Source organism: Anthonomus grandis, chromosome 18 (assembly GCF_022605725.1).
Source record: "Anthonomus grandis grandis chromosome 18, icAntGran1.3, whole genome shotgun sequence".
In the NCBI taxonomy this organism is placed as follows: domain Eukaryota; kingdom Metazoa; phylum Arthropoda; class Insecta; order Coleoptera; family Curculionidae; genus Anthonomus; species Anthonomus grandis.
In genome coordinates, this window is record NC_065563.1 from 12025681 (window position 1) to 12052129 (window position 26449).

General features: G+C 35.3%; 1 protein-coding gene across 5 annotated transcripts; it reads left to right on the forward strand.

The window, feature by feature from the left end:
• The first annotated feature begins 70 nt into the window (after nt 1-70).
• On the forward strand, nt 71-26066 carry LOC126746809 (sialin-like). Of its 5 annotated transcripts, none has more exons than XM_050455206.1 (8): nt 71-289; nt 4596-4786; nt 4850-5098; nt 5149-5248; nt 9884-10072; nt 12166-12465; nt 12900-13138; nt 13194-13828. In XM_050455206.1, exons 1-8 carry the CDS (start codon nt 76-78, stop codon nt 13374-13376), a joined length of 1665 nt encoding a protein of 554 aa, XP_050311163.1. In that variant the 5' UTR covers nt 71-75; the 3' UTR covers nt 13377-13828. The 5 variants fall into 5 exon arrangements, with proteins under 5 accessions (XP_050311163.1, XP_050311162.1, XP_050311165.1 ...); XM_050455205.1 differs by lacking the exons at nt 4596-4786; nt 4850-5098; nt 5149-5248; ... (2 more) ...; nt 12900-13138; nt 13194-13828 and adding exons at nt 21571-21758; nt 22095-22343; nt 22397-22496; ... (2 more) ...; nt 25528-25766; nt 25826-26066 and having other exon boundaries at nt 92-289; XM_050455208.1 differs by lacking the exon at nt 71-289 and adding an exon at nt 358-3736.
• The last annotated feature ends 383 nt before the right edge of the window (nt 26067-26449 follow it).

Consider the following 26449-nt stretch of genomic DNA (forward strand, 5'->3'; position numbering starts at 1 on the left):
AATAATATAATCAAACGGAATAATTTCTATATTGACAATGTGTGGTCACTGATACCTAATCTGGGTAAATAAATAATGTTATTATGTATAGTGAACTTTAAGACCATTTACGTGAAAAAAATGTCTTATAACAGTTTATATAAGCAACTATTAAACGTTGAACCGTGGGTGGACGAGAGCGACCATTATACAAAAGAATCGAAAGTTGAAGATGACATGCAGATGAACGAAACCACCAGACTTCTGATTAATCATCGATCAACATCCGAGGGAAGAAAAATGCCAAAATGTAAGTCTGAAATTGAAGTGACATTTGCAAACGTCAATTGTCCTTCCAGGAACAAATTTATTTATTCCACACGTAACTTGTGAATATCGTCGAATTTTTATGAAGGTGAAGTTTACGCGAAACGAGTTGGTATTCAAAAGATGCTCCCGGTATTTTACCTTAAAGGCAATCATGTTCCTTTTATCGATATCGAAGATGCGACGTTTTTAAATAAATTGTTTTATTTACGACCTTCCGCGCGGCCGGTTCCTTGGCCTAGTCGTATCAATGACTAATTCGCTCAAGCATGACTTATTAAATTAGTGGGTGTCTATAATATATATATCAAATTAGCCACGGCTTTGACATCTGTCAAACGATGACATAACCTCAATCCTATTAAACGTATTAATAGGATTGAGGTTATGTCAAAAGGTTATTACAAAAACAAATTAGATAGAGTGAGAGAAAAAGTGTAAAAAATCAGTCGGCGGCCATCTTGTTTAATAGTCATTACGTCATTGACGGGGCCCTATTTAAAAACATAACAGGACAATGTTGAGTATATAGATATAGACACTTTTATTTATTAACTAATTAATAATACATAAACAGGTTATGTGACATCCTTTTTTCCTCGACAATATTTATTGCCATTTGTTTTGCTCCTTTTAAGGCCCGACTTGGGTAATAAAACGAATTAGGAATACTATATTAACAAACGGATGATTTGTTACACAATAATGTACATACGATGACGTCAGAGTGGTAAATAGATTATGCGTCAAAAGTGTCACTTGTCATTGGGTTTATAGGTTAGGTGCGTTTTCTCATTACTATTGCCCGTAAGCGATTAATTTTCAGGTTATAATAGGTGAGATGTCGCGTTTTTTTTGTTTATTTAAGCTTTGTTAGACAATGGAATGCGGTTTATAAATATTAACACAATATGGTATATTAAACAGTCACGTGTAAACAAATGGGACATTTTTCATAGAATAACCATTAAAATGCGATTTAATTTTTGTGGTTTTTAATTTGGTAAAATATATAGAAAAACGGGATTTTCTTTATTATATGTAAGCCAAAAACAATCATTACGTAATGGGTTTTCCAACATGGTGCCCGTCTTCCTCATTTTACAAGATCCTTTAACTTTAGCCACGCCCAAACAAAAATGGCCGCCCTTGGCAACCTTACTATGTCATCCCTTCGAGAAGCTTTTAGCGACATGGCCTACTTGTATAATATTTCGAGGTTGTTTATTATCATAAAATCTGTATGGAATGATGGAATTTTCTCGATTGCATCAATAAATAATTATTACGTAATGGTTTTTCAAAGATGGCCCGGTTACAGAATTGTTTATGTAAGCCACGCCCAAACAAACATGGGCGCCCATGGCAACTTCCTTGCTATATAATCTTCTTGGCAAGATCTTAGAGAGGAGTACACTTTTCACTCAATTAACAGTACTTTTAGGTAAAACCATTTTTGAGTTATGAATTTTTGAACTTTGGAAATTAATTGTGCGCCCCCTGTATGTCGTAGATGAACCGTAACCGCTTGAGCAAACGCGTCCTTCATTTTAGTACAACATACTAAAATCTCAATTTTTCACCGTTATTATAAGTACCCCAAAAGTGTTTTTTTCCAAATTAGTACCAATAGCGAAAAATCACCCTGCACACTGGGTATTTTCAAAGCAAAATGGCCGCGTCGCCATGGTAACGCAAACAGGGATTTTCGCCGTAAAAAGACCCTTTTTATAATCGAAATTTAACTATCAAAACCGAACAGAATCGGGCCAGAATTGATTTTAATCTGTTCTTGAAGCTTTCTACTATTTTTCCAGGTACAGATTGTAAGGTAAAAACATTTTTTTATAACCTAAAACATCGTGTAAAAATGGTCGATTTTGACGTCTACGCCCAATTTTAATGGCGGTTTTGACAACATGGCGTCACAGTGGATGATTCGGCTCGGACTTGCTTCCTAATTTCATTGATAAAATGCTTAAAATAGATCAGAACCCCCTGAAATTGGTATGGAATTATTTAAGAGAGTCTGAAGAATCCGAATATATGCACATCTTTTACTAGTACCTTTAGTACCAATAGCGAAAAATCACGCTGCACGTATCCAGGTATTTTCAAAGTACGCCATGGCCGCGTCTCCATGGTAACGCAAACAGGGTTTTTCGCCGAAAAAAGACCCTTTTTATAATCGAAATTTAACTACTAAAACCGAACGGAAACGGGCCAGAATTGATTTTAATCTGTTCTTGAAGCTTTCTACTATTTTTCCAGGTACAGATTGTAAGGTAAAAACCTTTTTTTATACCCTAAAACATCGTGTGAAAATGGTGGATTTTGACGTCTACGCCCAATTTTAATGGCGGTTTTGACAACATGGCGTCACAGTGGATGATTCGGCTCGGACTCGCTTCCTAATTGTTATATTCATGCGACACAGTGGACCATGCAAGGCATTTTGCTAGACAAAAATCACAATGCAGTGGGTCCTAATGATAAAAAAAAATTTAATTGGGATTTAATGGATTTATTATATGAGGCTATTTTTTTAAAACTTTTTTGTTATTTGCTTGATTTGAATGAAATTTGGTATTTGGGGTTTATTTACGATACAATTATTGAAGTTTTCACAATTTTGAAATATTATGCAAGTCTTTACGCCATCAAAGCCTATCTGTCATTTTGTTTATGGGAACTGTTATTTGAATGTCAAGAATCCTTCAACTCAATTACGCTTAAACAAAAATGGCCGACAAAGGCGAAAGTGACCATATATAATCTCTTTGACGAGTTCTTTAGCAGAGTAGGCCATGATTTTCATGAAGCGGCGTGGCCTACTTGTCAAATACATCTCTCGAGGTCTTTTACTGGCCATAAGTCTAAAGAGTTTTCTCGATCTTGTTAGTACAAGATGGCGCCCATACGACATTCTGACCCTCATTGGAACGTCAAAGAATCGTTTAAAACAAACGTTTAAAAACGTACAGATGAAAACAAATATGGCCGCTGACGACACTATCAACTTGTCAAGTTTTTCACTACCATATTACATCATAAATCTCGATTGTCTCATGGTAATTATTATGGGTTATAAAAAAGGTTACGTATGCAAATCCAATCGGTTTTCGCCATCCGGTTTAAGAGTGGAACGAAAAAAGTAAATTGCTATGGCAAAATTTTCGTTATAAATAATGAAATAATAAATAAATAAAATCGGGACCGGTGAAAATCGATGCGTTGACCTTAGGAAGTGATATTATAAGTGAATCAAACGCGGTAGCGGCGCGCCATTCGCGCGTCCACCGTACGGTCGGTCGGATATTCAGTACCAAAAAAAAAGAACCACCACATTATTGTTTTTAATTAATTAGTGTTTGTTTTGTTAATTATTGTTTTGCAATGTTGCAAGGATGGAAGTTAAGGGTCTCAAAACGTAAGTAAAACACACACCATCATATGATCATTACATTATTGAAATGTCATTTTAATTCCTCCATTATTAAAAAAAAAAGTTTTGTTGTGCCCCTGGCACACCCTCCTTGGCCAAAAATAACGGACAAACGTCAAATCATGTTTATTTTGGCGGGAGATTTGAATTTTTAAAGGAGTTAAAAAGGGTCACATTTCATTGACTGCCTTAAACCCAATAAACAATTTTTTTTTGTAATATACTCGAAAAAAACAACTACAAATTTACTCGGCATGGAAACAGGCCGAGCCAACTTTTACTCTTATAATGTCAGCGTAAACTTGACTTAAATAAACCAGATTACAACTCACAACAGTAATTACACGAGACCATAAATTGAATTTAAAAGAAAAAAAAAACTTTTGCATATTTAATTAATTGTGCCACTTTTTATTGTGCCGTTGATTTATTCCGCTTGTACGTTCTAATGTAAGCGGGAGAAGTCCGTTCTATTTGGTCCGGTTATAACGGAAGTTAATTTAAGTAATTAGTAAGTAACATATTTGGATTCTGCGTGGAATTTCTTGAAATTTGATGGGTCACATGGTATAGTTTGTTAAAGTAGTTTTTGAGATATATGCGATTGAAAACTATCACTCTTTTGACTAAAAATTCTTGTATATGAGAAATAAATAATGCAAACCATTTCTCGCTATCTGAAATAACCTTTTTTATATAAAGTTTTAACATTTAACATTACTGGCAACATAGAATACTAAGCATGTATATCAATACAACCTAATCATATCAATCTAATACAACCAATGTTCATTCTAGTGTCTTCAAAGTCTGAACTTATTTCCTTGTGTTTTTGTTATTTTAGTATTCCTTATTCCACAAAGGTACATCCTAGGAATAATGGGCTTTTTGGCAGTAGTAAACGCTTATACAATGCGAGTGGTCTTATCGGTAGCGATCACTGAAATGGTCCTACCGATTGCGCACAACGAAACCATAGACTCACATTCTTGCACAAACGATTGGAACGTGAACACCTCAACTATCCACGAAACAGTAAGTACCCTCAACACAACAAGTATTTCCTTATTAACCTCAAAAAAAATCTTCACTCGCTAGAAATCCTCCAATCTATATCCGTGGACCGATAAGCAACAGGGCATAATCCTCAGCTCCTTCTATTGGGGTTACGTGATAACCCACATCCCCGGCGGGATGATTGCCGAGAGGTTCGGGGGTAAATACTCCCTGGGATTGGGGATGTTGTGCACGGCGATATTCACGTTTGTCACCCCGTTTGTGATTTACGCGACTAACGGCAGTTGGGTGTCCGTGGTGGCGGTGAGGGTCTTAGAAGGCCTCGGAGAGGTAAGGAGTTGAATTAGTGAGGGAACAAAAGTGAGGAAATTGTAATTTAGGGCACCACCTTTCCGGCCCTCACGACGCTTCTCGCCAATTGGGTACCGTTGAAGGAACGGTCTAAGATCGGCACTTTGGTGTATGCTGGTAGTCAAATAGGTGAGTAAGAGAATTGTTCTTTTTTCTCCTCTTATTTAGGCGGGCCTTCCTCTTATTTTATTACTAATTAAAAAGTAGAATTACTGGTCCAGCACCTAATGTAAAAGGTCTGTGTCAACAAGCCTATGATCGCGTCTCCATGGCAACGAAAACAACGATTTTCGCCGAAAAAGGACCCTTTTTATAATCGAAATTTAACTACTAAAACCAATTGGAATCGGTCCAGAATTGATGTTAATCTGTTCCTAAGGCTTTATACTGTTTTTCCATGTACAAATCATAAGGTAAAAAGCTTCTTTTATACCCTAAAACATCGTGTGAAAATGGTCGATTTTGACGTCTACGCCCAAATTTAATGGCGCCTTTTACGTCAGATTTGCCAATATGGCGTCACAGTGGATGAATCGGCTCGGACTTGCTTCCTAATTTCATTGATAAAATGCTTAAAATAGCTCAGAACTTCCTGAAAATGGTATGGAATTGTTCAAGAGACTCTGTAGAATCCGAATATATGCAGATCTTTTACCAAATCGTGTTCTTTTAGCCCTGATAATTCGCAACGTTTTGACGTTTTAGCATTTTCCGTGTATTATTATTATATTCATGCGACACAGTGGACTATGCAAGGGATTTAGCTAGACAAAAATTACAAAGCAGTGGGTCCTAATGATAAAAAAAAAATTTACTTGGGATTTAATGGGTTTATTATATATAGGACTATTTTTTTAAAACTTTTTTGTTATTTGCTTGATTTGAATGAAATTTGGTATTTGGGTTTGGCTTAGGGTATAATTTAATAATAATAACGAAGAATTTTTATTACAGTAGTAGAAAGTCGGAAAATCAATCATAATTAATTAAAGAATAATTCAAATCAAAGTAAAAATCGTGGAGTCCTATATATTTAAGTTAATTTAGATTCGCTTGATAAGTATAACATAAAATTTACCAAAAAATTATTTATAGGAGCGTCAGCGACTATATACAAGCCCCTCACCTAGAGCTCGAAAATCCGGTTTTTTCAAAAATAAAAATCCATATCTTTGGCTGTATAAGTAGCGAAACGATGAAACTTGGCACGTCACTTCTCAATACATTGAGGATGATGAAGTCGTAAACAATTTATTCTTCCGGTACCCCTGACAGAAGCGGTACCGAGTTAAAGTCAGAAATTCGTAAAAAAAACGGGTTAACTTCCTGTTTCTCGCCACAACTCAATTTTAAAGCATCACTTGAAATTTAATGGACATAATATGGGTCAGTGGGAGCTTAAGAACTGTATACTTTTTGGGCCAGATCCGTATACAGGGTGAGTTATTGTGAGCGAATAAAGGTGAGTAAAAAAAAAATTCAAACTGCTTCAGAGGCTAAACTATAGTTTGAATAAAGAAAAGTGCTTTGGCGAACATGTTTAGTTTTATAGGAGAAATTAGATTATAGAGAAATTTAGTTGTTTACCACACACGAAAATTTGAGGGCTCTACCGATAGTAGAAGTACCAAAAAAATAAAAGTCCATTTTCCCGCCTTTTTTCACTAAACGTCACAAGGGTGAACGAATCCAATATGGCCGCCAACAGCGCTTCAACGTGACGGTTGTCATTAAATGGCGTCAGTTGTTTGATTTTTTTAATTTCGAAAATTAGAGGCTTAGAATGGGTGGAAATGATCAGGAATTGGTAGGGACGATATGCCAAAATTTTAAATTTTCCGAATATGGGCATATTTTTTATCGGATAGTCTCTATTGAGCCGGGAAAATTCGTCGAGTTACTTTGTTCTGTGCCATGGGTGGGATAAGGATAACGATATGAGTATATAACAAATATAATAAATAACATAAAACAAGAACTTATCTGGTCCATGCGTATATCATTTTGAAAAAAAACAGGGATTTTGCAGAGGATTTTTTTACTGGTAAGCTGTGTGGGGTGGGTGGGGGGTGTAAGGGTAGTGTTAATGAAAAACGTTTTTATTGCATAAAATAATTGCCTTAAAACAAAAAAAATTATTATTACGGAGGGTTGTTGGGTGGGGTCAGAAATAAAACAGAAACCTGTTTACCTAAATATCGACGTTTCGACTTTAGTAAATTATAAAATTTTTCCTCTTACTAATATTTTGTGCAAAAAAAACCGTTTTTCTTTAATCCCACCCTTACCCCCCCACCCACCCCCCACAACTTACCAGTAAGAAATTGTTTTCAAAAATCAATGTTTTCTATAATAATGCACATGAATAACAGTTAATTTTGACATTAATATTTAATCGAATAACGCATTTTTTTATATAAATTTGATATAATTATATGTATGTATATTAATAAATTTTTAATACAAAAACAATGTTTTTGCAGAAAATATATATTCAATATTTAATTTAATAACACTGTTTATTTAAATTTATTATAATTTTATTAGATTGGATAATATGGACGGGAAACAGTGATTTTTCAAATATTTGACTTGTAATAAGGGAGTTTAAAAACTCGAACTAATAAAAGCGTGATGAGAACACTCTTAATAACACAACGTTTACCGTGAAAAATTACCTTATCTCCTTATAATTAAAAAATCAATTTGTTGTCGCAACTATTTGATTCATGATTATTAATTTCACGCCTATTATCCTGTTTTTTTTTTTTTTAGGATAATAAATAATTATTTTACGATTTTGTTTCAGATCTATTAAGGTCTGAGCAATTAAATTTTTTGACACACACGTGAAACGTAACTTTATAAAAATTTAAATTAGATATGTGGAAGTTTTATCGTTATAATTTTAAAAATAGGTCATTTTCTGATAGCCATATTTTTTGTTTCTCAACTAGTTGGATGAAGCCGAGTATACTGGCGTCTAGCTTCATCCTTTCACTATAACCAGCCGCAAGCCGCATTGCCGAAGTCAGCGGTGCAGCCGAGTTATGGCTATCAGAGTGAGACTAATTTTCACCATTTAAAAAAAAAAAAAAATTTTTGACTTTGAGGTCATAAAAAAAATATAAGATAATTTTTTTGGAAAAAATGAATAGCATTTTCGTAATGTACGGGTCGAAATCTATAAGAAAACAAATTTTCAAAAAAATTTGAGAAATTTTTTTTTTTTCGAACTTTGAAAATTTTGACGATCAGTATGAATTTTTTTTAGGAAATTTTTTTTTTTTTTAATCTTCTTGAAAATTTGTTTTTTTATAGATTTCGACCCGTACATTACGAAAATGCTATTCATTTTTTCCAAAAAAATTATCTTATATTTTTTATTTGACCTCAAAGTTTCAAAAATAGGTCATTTTCTGATAGCCATATTTTTTGTTTCTCAACTAGTTAAATGAAGCCGAGTATACTGGCGTCTAGCTTCATCCTTTCACTATAACTAGCCGCAAACCGCATTGCCGAAGTCAGTGATGCAGCCGAGTTATGGCTATCAGAGTGAGACTAGTTTTCACCATTTAAAAAAAAAAAAATTTTTTTGACTTTGAGGTCATAAAAAAAATATAAGATAATTTTTTTGGAAAAAATGAATAGCATTTTCGTAATGTACGGGTCGAAATCTATAAGAAAACAAATTTTCAAAAAAATTTGAGAAATTTTTTTTTCTTCGAACTTCGAAAATTTTGACGATCAGTATGAATTTTTTTCAGGAATTTTTTTTTTTTTAAATCTTCTTGAAAATTTGTTTTCTTATAGATTTCGACCCGTACATTACGAAAATGCTATTCATTTTTTCCAAAAAAATTATCTTATATTTTTTATTTGACCTCAAAGTTTCAAAGTTACAAAAATAGGTCCTTATCTGATAGTCATATTTTTTGTTTCTCGACTAGTTAAATGAAGCCGAGTATACTGGCGTCTAGCTTCATCCTTTCACTATAACCAGCCGTAAGCCGCATTGCCGAAGTCAGCGATGCAGCCGAGTTATGGCTATCAGAGTGAGACTAATTTTCACTATTTAAAAAAAAATAGGTCATATTCTGATAGTCATATTTTTTGTTTCTCAACTAGTTCGATGAAGCCGAGTATACTGGCGTCTAGCTTCATCCTTTCACTATAACTAGCCGCAAACCGCATTGCCGAAGTCAGCGATGCAGCTGAGTTATGGCTATCAGAGTGAGACTAATTTTCACCATTTAAAAAAAAAATAGGTCATATTCTGATAGTCATATTTTTTGCTTCTCAACTAGTAGGATGAAGCCGAGTGTACTGGCATATAGCTTCATCCTTTCACTATAACTAGCCGCAAACCGCATTGCCGAAATCAGCGATGTAGCCGAGTTATGGCTATCAGAGTGAGACTAGTTTTCACCATTTAAAAAAATAGGTCATTTTCTAATTATAGCCATATTAAATATCTATTATTATTCTAAAATCTTTGATGTGCCGCGAATAGTCCGTGCGCCGATCTTTGCTTAATAAACTGGCTAAAAAGAGGTGAGTTTTAGTACGCGGTCAATTTTTTGATATCATTTTCTGTTCTAAAAATGGACATTTTCGAAATAAAAAATAGTGGGGTCTTACGTATATTACAATGATTTCATAAATAAACTATATAAAATTTGGCCATTTAAACATGTTATAGGAGCACGGACTATTTAGTGAGACTCATATAACAATTTTCCATATTCTCGTTTTTCCCTTCAGGTACTGTCGTGGGGAACTCGGTGAGCGGAGCCCTAATTTCCTACACCAACGACTGGGCGATCGCGTTCTACTTCTTCGGGGCCGTGGGCATCATTTGGTTCATTTTCTGGATGCTCTTGTGCTATCCGGATCCAGAAGCGCATCCGTTCATCAGCGAGAAGGAGAAGAAATATTTGGGGGAGCACATAAGTAAGTTTTACACGGCTGGTTGTTCGGGTTATATGGGACACCCTGTATGTTGTTATACATTTTTGGATTCTACGTGAAATTTTAAGAGTTTTGAGGGGTAATAAGCAATATATAATAATAATAAATAGTCCATCTTTTCTCAAAGAGACCGGCTTACATTAAATATTAATGAAATAAAATCTAAGCCACAGGCCTCAAATTTATTAAATTAAAGTCAGAGGATTAGGTACACGTGCATAGCAGGGAAAATTGACTGATCCGAATTTTCTGAAACTCATTGACGTCAAAGGCCTTAATGCAAAGCAGCTCCCAAAGGGCGCTTTTTAAAATAAACCCTTTAGAAGTTGGAGTTTGTTGTAAATGAAATTTGAAATGTATGCGCGGTACCTCGCGGATTTAACCGGTTGTGGGGCCTAAACGGTGACGTTCCCGATAATGCGGACAAAACGGCGCTGTTCTACGTAAACGTAGCTTTCTTTTTTGTTAAAGCAATTTTTTTCAAAAAGAAACTGCTTTCGAGATAAACGAGCTCAAACGTAAATTTTTTACCCGAAAAAAAAAAAAAAGTGAATTTTTAGAGAAATTATTTTTTTTCTACTACAAAAGAATTTTTGTTATTTTTTTTGTTTACACCATTTGAAAGCCTGAGCCTTTAGGATTAAATAGAAGTATTAGTCATGGCGCTAGATGTTATACAGGGTGAACTGTGTCAGCAAATATGAACCTCTTTTTGAGCCTTTTTTTGACCGATTTTTTCTATTTTTCTTAATAACTCTTTATTGGCGGCACCTAGGGGATTCAAACTTTCAGCATTTTAATAGTTTTTTAAAACTTATTTTTTAACATAATCTGCAACCTTCTACGTAGAGTAGTTTTTGCTCTACACCTTTTTTTGTTTTTGACGCTTAATATTGGCATACCTATGACACCTACAAAAACCATTTTTTCTCTGAAACAACCGGAAACTATCTGGCTATAATCCACTAAAAGCCGTTTTTCTTTAAATCTTACCGTTTTTTCGCAAAACGTTATTATTTACGACAAACCCCAAAAAATAGGCCGCTACAATGAAGCAATTTTACCGTCAACACCCCTGTAGGAGCCCTTATGGTGCAATAACTAAGTGGTCCAGCATCCAATGTAAAAGTATAGGGGCAAAGTTTGTGTCAACAAGCCTATGGTCGCGTCTCCATGGCAACGAAAACGGCAAAAAAGACCCTTTTTATAATCGAAATTTAACAACTAAAACCAATCGGAATCGGTCCAGAATTGATGTTAATCTGTTCCTAAGGCTTTATACTATTTTTCCATGTATAAATCATTAAGTAAAAACCCTTTTTTATGCCCTAAAACTTCGTGTGAAAATGGTCGAATTTGACGTCTACGCGCGATTTTAATGGCGGTTTTGGCAACATGGCGTCACAGTGCATGAATCAGCTCGGACTTGCTTCCTAATTTCATTGATAAAATGCTTAAAATAGCTCAGAACTTCCTGAAATCGGTACGGAATTATTCAAGAGACTCTGGAGAATCCGAATATATGCATATCTTTTACCAAATCGTCTTCTTTTAGCCGTGATAATTCGGCAAAGTTTTAGAATTTACCGTGTATTATAATATTCATGCGACACAGTGGTCTGTACAAGGCATTTTGCTAGACAAAAATCACAACACAGTGGGTCCTAATGATAAAAAAAAAATCTAATCGGAATTTAATATACATTATTATTTTATGTGACTTTTTTGTTACTTGCCCGATTTGAGTGAAATTTGGTATTTGGGTTTGGCCTAGGGTATAATTAATAATTTTTTGAAAATTTTTGAAATATTGAGTATTAGGGTTACGTGACTACCAACACTTTTTTCCTATGGCTCCGATTTGATTGATATTTGATATCTGAGGTTTGTTTAGGAAATAACTATTGATTTTTAACAAATTTTCATCAGCGGCGTTGCCGCCTTCGAATAAACAGGTGATTTCTCTACATTTTTCTTTAATAAGGAAGGATATGGCAACATATGGCCTGTAACCCTTAAAATTATCAAAAATTCGCATATAGAATCCAAAAAAGAACAACACTATTTTTCCTCAGCAAACATCTCCAGTAAGGACAAAGTGATCCCCTGGAAAGCCATCCTGACCTCCGGTCCTATTTGGGCCCTAGTGATAACCCAAATAGGGCACGACTGGGGCTTTTTCACGATGGTCACCGACTTGCCCAAGTACATGAAGGACGTCCTCCACTTTAACGTGAAAGAAAACGGCATCTGGTCGTCGGTTCCGTATATTTTAATGTGGTTCGTCTCGATGAGTTCCGGATGGTTATGCGACTGGCTGATCCACAAGGGCCACATGAACATTTGCACCGCCAGGAAGTTTTTTACTACTTTGGGTGAGTCACATGATACACAGTCCAAACAGCACAGATAATTATGTCCTAAAGACGTATTTTGTACGTATTCCGCGACACAATGTACAGGATCTCCATATTATATTGGCTCATGCATATCATCGGATGCAAAAATTTTAATTAAAACCCCAAAAGTTTTCTATTTTTTGATTTTCACCTAAGCCCTGTAGAGGGGGGGGGGTCAATATATGAACAAAAACCCTGTACATACACAGTACCTACCCCCCAAAAGAACATTTACGTGGACTATGGACGTATAAGTATAGAACGTTCATTTTCCGCAGGATTCTACGTCATATGTAAGTACGTACTTTTATGACATTTTACGACATAAATATGACATAAAAACTACGTACCCGGGACGTATGATGATGTTGTTTAAAAGAGTGATCACTAATTTCAACGATTCCTTCCAGCTTCCATGGGTCCCGCCGTCTTTATCCTGATAGCGTCTTACGTGGGGTGCGACAGGATGTTGGCCGTGGGCATGTTCACCATCGCGATGGGTTTCATGGGCACATTCTACTGCGGAATGAAAGTGAACGCCTTGGACTTAAGTCCGAACTATGCGGGAACTATTATGGCCATAGTCAACGGGATCGGCGGCCTAACTGGCATCATCGTGCCATACCTAGTTGGGGCATTAACCGAAAATGTTAGTTAGTGAATAAATCCGGTTGGGCTTAAAATAAAATAATATGTTGTTTTAGCACACCCTGGCCGAATGGCGAATCGTCTTCTGGATAGCGTTCGGGGTCTTCCTGTTGTCCAATTTGGCGTTCGTGTTGTTCGGCAGCGCGCAGGTGCAAGCGTGGAACGTCAACGAGGAGAAGGAGAGGCCCTTGGAGGCGATAAAGGCCGTCAAGTCGGAAAATCGCCAGGAGAAAGCCTGAGGGGGGTTAAGATCTTCATTTTGAGTTTACTGTGATAATTTCGAATTTTAGTATTTTGCCATTAATGTCATGTGAATCAAAATGGCCGCCATCGATGACGTCACTAAGTCTATTAGGAATTTCTATTGCAGTGACAAAACAAAATAGTAGGCCGTGGCTATAGATCTGACATCTGTCATGAGAAGCAATATGGCCGTCACTGTATATAACGTACTTATTAGGAGTTTCTATAGTTCATAAACTTTTGCCAATAAAGCAAATTATTGTCGTAAAAAACAATAAAACATTCGGACTCGTTGCTGTATAATTTACTGTTTTAAGTAGAAATAATACAGGAAAATACAATAAATTTTATTGACTTAAACCGCATAATCTTAAGGTTTTTTTAAAAATTTAATTTGTAATTTATTAGTATTATTATAGTTATAATAAACCGTTTATGGCCGATTTGATTTGTCGTTTCATTATTGTCTTCTTCTCGGGCCACACTTTTGACGTTAAGGAATTTAATAATGCGCATGCGGTTGCATAACCTCAACTGTCAAACTCAAGTGTATGCCTTATATAGTTCACATAATAAATTCCCCCCATTTGTTCTATTGAAAACACAATAAAACCATTGAAGTAAATCAATTGATATAATGCACGGCCTTCATGACCGCCATTTTAATAGTGGTTGCGCAAAATGGCGGCCATCTAGTAGTGATCATTTATTTTTCAATAGATTGATAGTCCAGGTATATTTATAAATTCGCCATATAATGTCATCAGTAACTCCCATTATAGTCCACCAAGCCATCGTGCTATATAGGGAATTCATGACTTATGATTCAAATTTATTTGGGCGTGGCTATAATGTTGTGGGAGGACCTTAAGAAATATGGCCGCCATGTTCAAATTTTCCCTCTCCTTCGTTTTGACGTCTGTCATGAGGATCAATATGGCCGCCACTAATGACGTCACCCTGTCTATATAATGCATTAGGAATGTCTAAACATTTCCATCAAAAATAGGTCAACTTCTGATATATGCCATATTTTTTGTTGCTTAACTAGTTGGATGAAGCTGAGTATACTGGCGTCTAGCTTCATCCTTTCACTATAACTAGCCGCAAACCGCATTGCCGAAGTCAGCGAAGCAGCTGAGTTAGGGATATCAGAATGGGACTAATTTTCACCATTTAAATAAAAATAGGTCATATTCTGATAGCCATATTTTTTGTTTCTCAACTAGTTGGATGAAGCTGAGTATACTGGCGTCTAGCTTCATCCTTTCACTATAACTAGCCGCAAACCGCTTTGCCGAAGTCAGCGAAGCAGCTGAGTTAGGGCTATCAGAATGGGACTAATTTTCACCATTTAAACAAAAATAGGTCATATTCTGATAGCCATATTTTTTGTTTCTCAACTAGTTAGATGAAGCTGAGTATACTGGCGTCTAGCTTCATCCTTTCACTATAACTAGCCGCAAACCGCATTGCCGAAGTCAGCGAAGCAGCTGAGTTAGGGCTATCAGAATGGGACTAATTTTCACCATTTAAAAGAAATAGGTCATATTCTAATAGTCATATTTTTGGTTTCTCACTCAGTTGGACGAAGCCGAGTATACTGGCATCTAGCTTCATCCTTTCACTATAACTAGCCGCAAACCGCATTGCCGAAGTCAGCGAAGCAGCTGAGTTAGGGCTATCAGAATGGGACTAATTTTCACCATTTAAATAAAAATAGGTCATATTCTGATAGCCATATTTTTTGTTTCTCAACTAGTTGGATGAAGCTGAGTATACTGGCGTCTAGCTTCATCCTTTCACTATAACTAGCCGCAAACCGCATTGCCGAAGTCAGCGAAGCAGCTGAGTTAGGGCTATCAGAATGGGACTAATTTTCACCATTTAAACAAAAAATAGGTCATATTCTGATAGCCATATTTTTTGTTTCTCAACTAGTTGGATGAAGCTGAGTATACTGGCGTCTAGCTTCATCCTTTCACTATAACTAGCCGCAAACCGCATTGCCGAAGTCAGCGAAGCAGCTGAGTTAGGGATATCAGAATGGGACTAATTTTCACCATTTAAATAAAAATAGGTCATATTCTGATAGCCATATTTTTTGTTTTTCAACTAGTTGGATGAAGCTGAGTATACTGGCGTCTAGCTTCATCCTTTCACTATAACTAGCCGCAAACCGCATTGCCGAAGTCAGCGAAGCAGCTGAGTTAGGGATATCAGAATGGGACTAATTTTCACCATTTAAATAAAAATAGGTCATATTCTGATAGCCATATTTTTTGTTTCTCAACTAGTTGGATGAAGCTGAGTATACTGGCGTCTAGCTTCATCCTTTCACTATAACTAGCCGCAAACCGCTTTGCCGAAGTCAGCGAAGCAGCTGAGTTAGGGCTATCAGAATGGGACTAATTTTCACCATTTAAAAAAAATAGGTCATATTCTAATAGTCATATTTTTGGTTTCTCGCTCAGTTGGACGAAGCCGAGTATACTGGCATATAGCTTCATCCTTTCACTATAACTAGCCGCAAACCGCATTGCCGAAGTCAGCGATGCAGCTGAGTTATGGCTGTCAGAGTGAGACTAGTTTTTTATAACCTCACTTTACTAATATTATCCCGTATGATATCTAAGTTTAACAATTAACAATTAAGCTAATTTATTAATTGGCATATTGTCATCGATAATAATTCCCATTATAATGCACCAAGCCCGTCATAGAGTCGTGGGAAATTTTGCCCTATAAGTAGGCGGTGACTATAGTTCTGTCATCTGTCATGAAAACCAATATGGCCGCCACAGATGACGTCACTGAATCTATATAATGACGTATTAGTAGTTGTTTTTTGACGTTTAGCTGTTGCAGTGATTTGATGGCCAATAAAAGAAATTATTGAAAGTAGTTGTAGTCGTCCATTTTTTCTTTCAGAGACGTTCTTTCTGTAAACTTTAAAATTCAAATTTGGCGGTGGATTTGACCACGCCCCCTTTCAAATCTGATTGGTTAGACGGGTTGCCTAATAGTCAAAATTATTGCACCTTCAGTAGAGGGCCAACAATTCTGTTCAACCCGCATTTCTCCATACTTATGTAATGTATTAGGAATGTCCATAATTAATAATCTATTGCAGTGATTTGTCGAACAATAGAGCAAATTGTTATCGCAGGTGTCGTAAAAAGCAATAAAACGTTCGGATTGATTGCGGTATAATTTACTGTATTAAGTAGATCTAATAAAGGGAAATCCAATAAATATTTATTGGCACATAATCTTAGGGATTTAAAAAAAATAATGTGTAATTTATTAGGGTTTATGGCGGCTTTGATTTGTCGATTTATTGTCTTCTTATCACACTTTTGAGGTTATGACATTCAAGATGCCCGTGCGGTTGCATAACCTTAACCGTCAAACGTCTCTTTTTGCCTTATTTTTTTTTTACATAAATTCCCCGAAAACACAATAAAACCATTGAAGCGAATTAATTGGTATAACGTCATCGGTAATTACCATTATAGCGGACCAAACCCATATGGGTCAATTCAAGGCAAATTAATTCGGGCGTGGCTATAGAGTGCCGGGGGGCCTTAAGAAATATGGCCGCCATGTCATCATTCTGACATCTGTCAGGAGAACTAATATGGCCGCCGCCGATGACGTCACTATGAGATTTACTAAAAAGGCGGACGGTGTATTTGTTAAACAAAAAAAACCTTGATTTGCAAAGGGGTGGTATTAAATTAACGATTATTAAGAAATATTCTGTGCTATTAAATATTACAAAGAACCGTCTTTCAATTGTTTTTTTTTGCACTTAAAACCAATAAGGATGTAAAAATGCGAAGGTTAAACTTTATTAAGAAACATTATGTAACTATAAACGGCTGTACTACTGTTATATATTAATAGTATGTAATTATTAATATTGTATACTTTTTTCAGCAAATAACATGTGCCAGCGTCGGGTAAATATTAATCAATTAGCGAGAAAAAGCTAATTTACATGCAAATTCATCGCATCTTAGATACAGAGTGAGCGTCCTCGAAGTCCCTTCATTCCCCGTCAAGAGGAGCCATCTTGCATAAAAAAAATTTTAATGACAGGCGGCCATTTTGTTGTGACGTCATAAAGGTCCAATATCATATTGTATACCTTTATAGGCCCTAATGGTGGTCATTTGACAAGTATGACAGCCCATGGCAACATGGTACTTAATAGTATCGATGTGATATGTGACAGTGCGGGGGGGAAGGGAGGGTGGGTGGTACTATAACGAAATTTAATAGAAAAAAATCGTCGCTCTCGGTTATCTGGTAGCGCGAATCACAATCGGAATACGGCAAAATCAAAATTTATCTTTCGCAGTTTCTTGTTGACCGGGCGTGCGGGTACCGTCGTTCAATTGTTTACCTGTACGTACCGCGGTGGTTTTTTTTTAAATTTTTGAAAATATTTCTTCTTTTGTTTTGTTTTTTTGGGTAGAAATGTTGACCGGCTGGAGGCTCGCGCTCTCAAAATGTAAGTTGTTTTTTTCACATTTTCGGCCCTGGAGGCCTAACGGTACGAGGCACGACAAATATACCTTAATAAAAGATGTGCCTTTTTTAAATGTTAACAACTTTCTAAATGCTTTTGCGTTTGAATTTTTGTTCCTTTAAGAGATATTCATGAAAACGCGTTTAAAATGGCCTTTAAGCCCTTAAGAGTACATAATTCTCATAAAAAGTAATCGAAAAAATAATCGTGCATTTTTTCTCTTTCATATGACACATCTCTGAGGCTTTTAGGGTCAATACAACCCGAGCAATATTGATTTAAAGTACCCCCTTGCTGGCCTTTTGAGGCGGTCAACGGTGTCTTGACTTGGCGCGAAATTTAAATCTTCGCGTCTTAGAGTACACGGTAAAAATGTCCCTTTGGGCACGGAATTTGAATTTTATTCCTATTCGAATATTCCCGGGATTTGGCGGGAAATTCGAATATGGCAGATTCCCTGATATAAGGGGTGTGTAGACTTTATAGATACACAAAATCCTTTAAATAATGGTTTACATTGTTTTTTATGAATTAAATCCAAAACCAATAATGTACACACAATACCCATATATAATGACCTATATTCAGGGTGTCCCCGTTCAATTGGTCAAAAATTCGACAGGATATACAGGATCCATAGAGAAGTACGTCGTTCCCAAAATACAAGGTGTTCAAAGTGTAATTTTTTAATGAACATTTTTGGTCATAACTTGAGAACCACTGGAAATTTTTTCATAATTTTTTCACGACAAAATTGTGGGATTCCTGAGGATGAATTTGAGGGTAGAAACGTCACTCTCAATTAAAAATTTGAATTGTTAGAGTAATTTTGGTTGAGCGACTTTTTTATGCTAATTTTTCACTTTGATTGAAAATATTTCTATGAAGTAGTTGGAATATTTTAAAAAGAGTTACACCCAAAAAAAGTCCAATTATTTTCGAACAATTTCATATATAAACATTTTTTGTGCCTCAAAAACTTTTTGAGTTAGAGGCGATTTTGTGATCCAAGAGCAACCAAATTTGAAGAATTTAAAACCAAATTGTAATTTTATTATTGTTATTACATTTTTGGTCATAACTTGAGAACCACTGGAAATATTTTCATAATTTTTTCACGACAAAATAGTGGGATTCCTGAGGATGAATTTGAGTATAAGAACGTCACTTTCAATTAAAAATTTGGGTCACTAGAGTATTTTTAGTTGAGCTCTTTTTTTGATAATTTTTTTTAATCAATTTTTCACTTTTATTGAAAATTTTTCTATGAAGTAGTTGGAATATTTTCAAAAGAATTACACATAAAAAATTCCAATTATTTTCAAAGAATTTCATATATAAACATTTTTTGTGCCTCAAAAACTTGTTGAGTTAGAGGCGATTTTGTCATCCAAGGTCCAAGAGCCACCAAATCTGAAGAATTTAAAACCGAATTGGAATTGTATGATTTCTATTTTTTCATGGACATTTTTGGTCATAACTTGGGAACCACTGGAAATATCTTCATAATTTGTTCACGACAAAATAGTGGGATCCCTGAGGATGAATTTGAGGGTAGAAACGTCACTTTCAATTAAAAATTTGGGTCATTAGAGTATTTTTAGTTGAGCGACTCTTTATGCTAATTTTTTTTATCAATTTTTCACTTTGATTGAAAATATTTCTATAAAGTAGTTGGAATATTTTAAAAAGAATTACACGTAAAAAAAGTCCAATTATTTTCAAACAATTTCATATAAAAACATTTTTTGTGCCTCAAAAACTTCTTGAGTTAGAGGCGATTTTGTCATTCAAGGTCCAAGAGCAACCAAATTTGAAGAACTTAAACCCGAATTGTAATTTTATGATTTTCATATTACGGACATTTTTGGTCATAGCTTGGGAACCACTGGAAATATCTTCATAATTTTTTCACGACAAAATAGTGAGATCCCTGAGGATGAATTTGAGGGTAGAAACGTCACTTTTAATTAAAAATTTGGGTCACTAGAGTATTTTTAGTTGAGCTCTTTTTTTGCTAATTTTTTTTTATGAAATTTTGACTTTGATTGAAAATATTTCTATGAAGTAGTTGGAATATTTTCAAAAGAGTTACACATAAAAAAGTCCAATTATTTTTGAACAATTTCATATATAAACATTTTTTGTGCCTCAAAAACTTTTTGAGTTAGAGGCGATTTTGTCATCCCAGGTCCAAGAGCCACCAAATCTTAAGAATTAAAACCAAATTGTAATTTTATGATTTTTATTTTTTAACGGACATTTTTGGTCATAACTTGAGAACCACTGGAAATATTTTCACAATTTTTTCACGACAAAATAGTGGGATTCCTGAGGATAAATTTGAGGGTAGAAACGTCACTCTCAATTAAAAATTTGAATCGTTAGAGTAATTTTGGTTGAGCGACTTTTTTATGTTAATTTTTTACTTTTATTGAAAATATTTCTATGAAGTAGTTGGAATATTTTCCAAAGAATTACACATAAATAAGTCTAATTATTTTCGAACAATTTCATATATAAAAATTGTTTGTGCCTCAAAAACTTTTTGAGTTAGAGGCGATTTTGTCATCCAAGGTCCAAGAGCCGCCAAATTTGAAGAATTTAAAACCGAATTGTAATTTTATGATTTTCATATTATCATAACTTCGGAACCACTGGAAATATTTTCATAATTTTTTCACGACAAAATAGTGGGATTCCTGAGGATAAATTTGAGGGTAGAAACGTCACTCTCAATTAAAAATTTGAATCGTTAGAGTAATTTTGGTTGAGCGACTTTTTTATGTTAATTTTTTACTTTTATTGAAAATATTTCTATGAAGTAGTTGGAATATTTTCCAAAGAATTACACATAAATAAGTCTAATTATTTTCGAACAATTTCATATATAAAAATTGTTTGTGCCTCAAAAACTTTTTGAGTTAGAGGCGATTTTGTCATCCAAGGTCCAAGAGCCGCCAAATTTGAAGAATTTAAAACCGAATTGTAATTTTATGATTTTCATATTATCATAACTTCGGAACCACTGGAAATATTTTCATAATTTTTTCACGACAAAATAGTGGGATTCCTGAGGATCAATTTGAGTGTAGAAACGTCACTTTCAATTAAAAATTTGGGTCACTAGAGTATTTTTAGTTGAGCTCTTTTTTTGCTATTTTTTTTTTTATGAAATTTTCACTTTGATTGAAAATATTTCTATAAAGTAGTTGGGATATTTTCAAAAGAATTACACATAAAAAAAGTCCAATCATTTTCAAACAATTTCATATATAAACATTTTTTGTGCCTCAAAAACTCTTTGAGTTAGAGGCGATTTTGTATGACAAGTGACACTTGGTCAAAATTTAAAACGTCACTGACGTCTCCACATCCAAAGCCAACTTATCACAATTTAATATTCGCTACTAGTCAACAAATATATATATATATATACACGTTAATTCCAAAAACTTAACTTTATTTGCGCATCATTTACTCAAACAATATGCCAATAAAATTCGGATTTACTTCCATTTCAGTCGCGTCATGTTTGCGTGGCAAAAAAAAAACAAGGGCGGCCATGAACTGAATACGTCACAGGGCCATGGATGACAGATGGCGCCAACTGTAGGCTTTATAGCAATAATTTAATTCGGGGGTCGTTTCAGGTTTTCTCATCCCTCAAAGGTACGTGCTGGGCATCATGGGCTTCTTTGCCATAGTGAACGCGTACACCATGAGAGTTTCCCTGTCACTAGCGATCACGGAAATGGTGATAGCGACCAACTCCACGGAGTATTACGACCCGGACGCTTGTTCTTCGGCGGGTAGCAACTCTTCTAGCAGCGCCATCTCGGTAAGTCAAGTCAATCGCCACTGGAACAATTTCAAAAATTTTGTTTCCGTAATCCTCAACATAATGAGGTTACCTTTAAATGTAAGTAAACACGCTTAAAGCTTCGGTAAACATTTTGGGAATTATTTAAATTTTATAGATGCCCACTGTTATGTATTTAAATAAGTTTCTTTATCAAGACTTTTATATCATAAAACTACAAGAAGCCACCAAAGCATAAGACATAACCTAATTTTTACGTATGTACGCGAGCAACCTGACAGATGTAAACTTAAGTAATCAGGATAAAAATGGCGATTGACATTTGACAGATTAAAAACATTTGACAACTTTCAGGATCAAAGTACGTTATACGACTGGGATTCCACCACGCAAGGGCTGATCCTGAGCTCCTTCTATTGGGGTTACGTCATCACCCACCTGCCCGGTGGCATATTGGCCGAAAGGTTCGGCGGGAAGTACTCCCTAGGGTTGGGGATATTATCCACGGCCATCTTTACCCTAATCACCCCGTGGATTATAATCGGAACGAATGGAAATTGGAAAGTTCTGGTCGCTCTAAGGGTGGTCGAGGGGCTCGGGGAGGTAAGGGGATGTATATACTAATCGACCTCATGAGTCACTTAATTTAATTCCAGGGCACCACTTATCCAGCTTTAACGGCGTTATTAGCCAAATGGGTGCCGTTAAAGGAACGAGGCAGGATCGGAAGTTTGGTGTATGCCGGAAGTCAATTTGGTACTTATTGGGTCTTTTTGAAGTGATTTTTTTTAATATAGAAGTACAGTTACATGTATGGTACATTCCAGGCACATTAGTACTCGGAAAATTAAAAGTTTTTTTCTATGTATTAAGCATGAAGAGACAACGAAAAAAGTCTCAAGGAAAAGCGGGAAAAAATAAAAATTTAATTTACCGCAAAAAATCACATTTTAATTTTTTATAAAAAATCTGTGGGATTATTGGAAATATGGTTCAAGTAAAAGTTGTTGGGAATAGTTAGCGCTATGCTTAGGAAAAGAAATTTTGATCTTATTTGCCATACAGTGGGAGAAAATCCCAAAAAACTTTAAAACAAAAAACTCAATTTTCTCAAAATCTATGGGACTTTTCATAGTTTTTATTTTAGTAATGGAAGCTCCCTTTAAGGGCAAATTTAAAAGTGTTTTACATAATTTTTCGAAAAACGACTAATAAGGCAGTTATTGACATTTTTTGATTTTCGTACCAGAAACTGCCTGGAAAATAAAAAAAATTAAATTAGGCAAAATGAAAAAATTCTTTGTTCTGCCTATTCAGCGTAAAGAGATGATCAAAAAAGTCTTATGATAAAATCTTCCATTTCCCATAGGAAACTCAGGAAAAAATAGAAAACCTCGTAAAAACTAGGGGTACCTGAGTTGAAAAAATTATATGTATTTTATTTTTTATGCAAAATCTATGGGTTTAATAGAAATATGGGTTGAGTAAAAGTTGCTTGGAATAACGAGGAGTATACTTAGAAAAAGAAATTTTAATGTTATTTGCCATACAGTGGGAGAAAATCTCAAAAAACTCTAAAACAGAAAACTCAAGTTTCTCAAAATCTATGGAACATTTAATAGTTTTTATTTCTGTAATGGCTGCTTCTTTTAAGTGCAAATTTAAAAGTGTTTTATATAATTTTTCGAAAAACGACTAATAAAGCAGTTATTGACATTTTTTGATTTTTGGACCAGAAACTGCCTGGAAAATAAAAAAAATTAAATTAGGCAAAATGAAAAAATTCTTTGTGCTTCTTATTTAGCATGAAGAGATAATACAAAAAGTCTTATGATAGAACCTTCCATTTCCCATAGGAAACTCAGGAAAAAATAGAAAACTTCGTAAAAACTAGGGGTACCTGAGTTGAAAAAATTATATGTATTTTATTTTTTTATGCAAAATCTATGGGTTTAATAGAAATATGAGTTAAGTAAAAGTTGCTTGGAATAATGAGGAGTATACTTAGAAAAAGAAATTTTGATCTTATTTGCCATACAGTGGGAGAAAATCCCAAAAAACTTTAAAACAAAAAACTCAATTTTCTCAAAATCTATGGGACTTTTCATAGTTTTTATTTTAGTAATGGAAGCTCCCTTTAAGGGCAAATTTAAAAGTGTTTTACATAATTTTTTGAAAAATGACTAATAAAGCAGTTATTGACACTTTTCGATTTTCGTATCAGAACTGCCTGGAAAATAAGAAAAATTAAATTAGGCAAAATGAAAAAATTCTTTATGCTCCTTATTCAGCCTGAAAAGATAATAAAAAAAGTCTTATGATAGAACCTTCCATATCCAATAGGAAATTCAGGAAAAAATAGAAAACCTCGTAAAAACTAGGGGTACCTAAGTTGAAAAAATTATATGTATTTTATTTTTTTATGCAAAATCTATGGGTTTAATAGAAATATGGGTTAAGTAAAAGTTGCTTGAAATAATGAGGAGTATACTTAGAAAAAGAAATTTTAATGTTATTTGCCATACAGTGGGAGAAAATCCCAAAAAACTCTAAAACAGAAAACTCAATTTTCTCAAAATCCATGGGACCTTTCATAAATTTTATTTCTGTAATAGATGCTCCTTTTAAGGGCAAATTTAAAAGTGTTTTACATAATTTTTCGAAAAACGACTAATAAAGCAGTTATTGACGCTTTTCGGACCAGAACTGCCTGGAAAATAAGAAAAATTAAAAGTAGACCGAATTTAAAAATTCTTTTGTCTATATATAGGGCTTGAAAGGATAATAAAAAAAGTCTTATGACAAAATCTTTTATTTTCTGCAGGAAAGCCAGGAAAAATTAAAAATATTCCATAAAAACTAGGGGTACCTGTGACCATCAAAAAATCATTTTAATTTTTTATAAAAAATCTATAGGTTTAATGAAAATATGGTTTAAATAAAAGTTGTTTAGAATAATAAGGTCTATGCCCTGGAAAAGAAATTTTGATTTTATTGTTCATACAGTGGGAGAAAATCCCAAAAAACTCTAAAACAGAAAACTCAATTTTCTCAAAATCTATGGGACATTTCATAGTTTTTATTTTTGTAATAGATGCTCCCTTTAAGGGCAAATTTAAAAGTGTTTTACATAATTTTTCGAAAAACGACTAATAATGAAGTACTGATTTCTGGTTTCAGGAACCATTCTAAGCAACGCGATCAGCGGCTACTTAATCAGGGCGACCCAGGACTGGGCCTCCGTCTTTTACTTCTTCGGCGCCCTCGGGGTTCTCTGGTTTATTTTCTGGGTCTTGCTGTGCTACTCCGACCCTGACAGTCACCCCTTCATTAGCGACAAAGAGAAAGAATATCTGGACCGCGAATTGGGTAAGAATGTCATCTGTCACCCACACTATTGACAGTGACAGTTGACAAAACCCCAATTCTTCTTTAGCGAGTGTCTCAAGTACAAAATTGCCCATCCCCTGGAAAGCAATTCTAACCTCGGTGCCAGTGTGGGCCCTGGTGATAACCCAAATAGGGCACGACTGGGGCTTTTTCACGATGGTCACCGACTTACCCAAGTACATGAAGGACGTCCTGAAGTTCAACGTGTCCGAGAACGGCATCTGGTCCTCGGTGCCGTACATCGTGATGTTTTTCACCTCCCTGGCCTCTGGATGGCTGAGCGACTTCTTGGTGAAGAGGAAACTGATGACTCTCAGTTTTTCCAGGAAGTTTTTCACCACGTTGGGTAAGTTAATTGAAAGATGTGAGGGTTAATGGGTAACGGGATGTATTGTAGCCTCAATGGGGCCGGCCGTGTTCATTGTCGTCGCCTCCTACGTGGGCTGCGACCGGATGTTGGCCGTCTGGATGTTCACGGTGGCGATGGGGTTCATGGGGGCGTACTACTGCGGCATGAAGGTGAACGCCCTGGATCTGAGCCCGAATTTTGCCGGGACCCTTATGGCCATTATCAACGGAATCGGGGCTTTTAGCGGCATCATTACTCCTTACTTGGCTGGGGCGCTCACGGAAGATGTGAGTAGTCCAGATTTTGCTCTTTTTTGTACCTTGCTTTAATTTGTGTTTTTTTTAAGCATACTTTGGTGCAATGGCGTCTAGTGTTCTGGATCACGTTCGGGGTGTTCGCGGTGACCAATTTGGTGTATTTGGTGTTCGGCACCGGGGACGAGCAGCCCTGGAACGATCCCGCTTTTTATCGTACGGAGAAACATGGGGAAAGTGGGAGTTTTACAGGATGCGCCGATAGCATACAGAGGAAGGCCTAAATATTATATTAGTTTGTTTTAAAATTAAATTATATATGAGTTCCTATAAGTGCTTTTTTGTCATATTCTACATAACCTCAGAAGTCATTTACCAAGTTTATACAGGTAATTAAACCACTTTAGCGGCTAAACCGGTTTAGAGGTAATTCAGTTTTTTGGCTAGTGTTTACATGAGAGGATTAAGAATTCACGGTAATTTAACACACTTATTTAAATGACCACTTTAAGTTGCTCATATAAACTTGGTAGTTGTCAAAATGGTGACGTCATGCGTCACCTGTAACGCGAACCGTGTAAACGTCAACCAACGAGTGAGACGGACAATAACCCCACTTAATATTTCATTAATAAACGTCAAAATTAGGCATTTTTATGTGACGTTTTATGGCATAAAAAACGCCTTTTACCATCGTCTACCTGCATATACAGGAA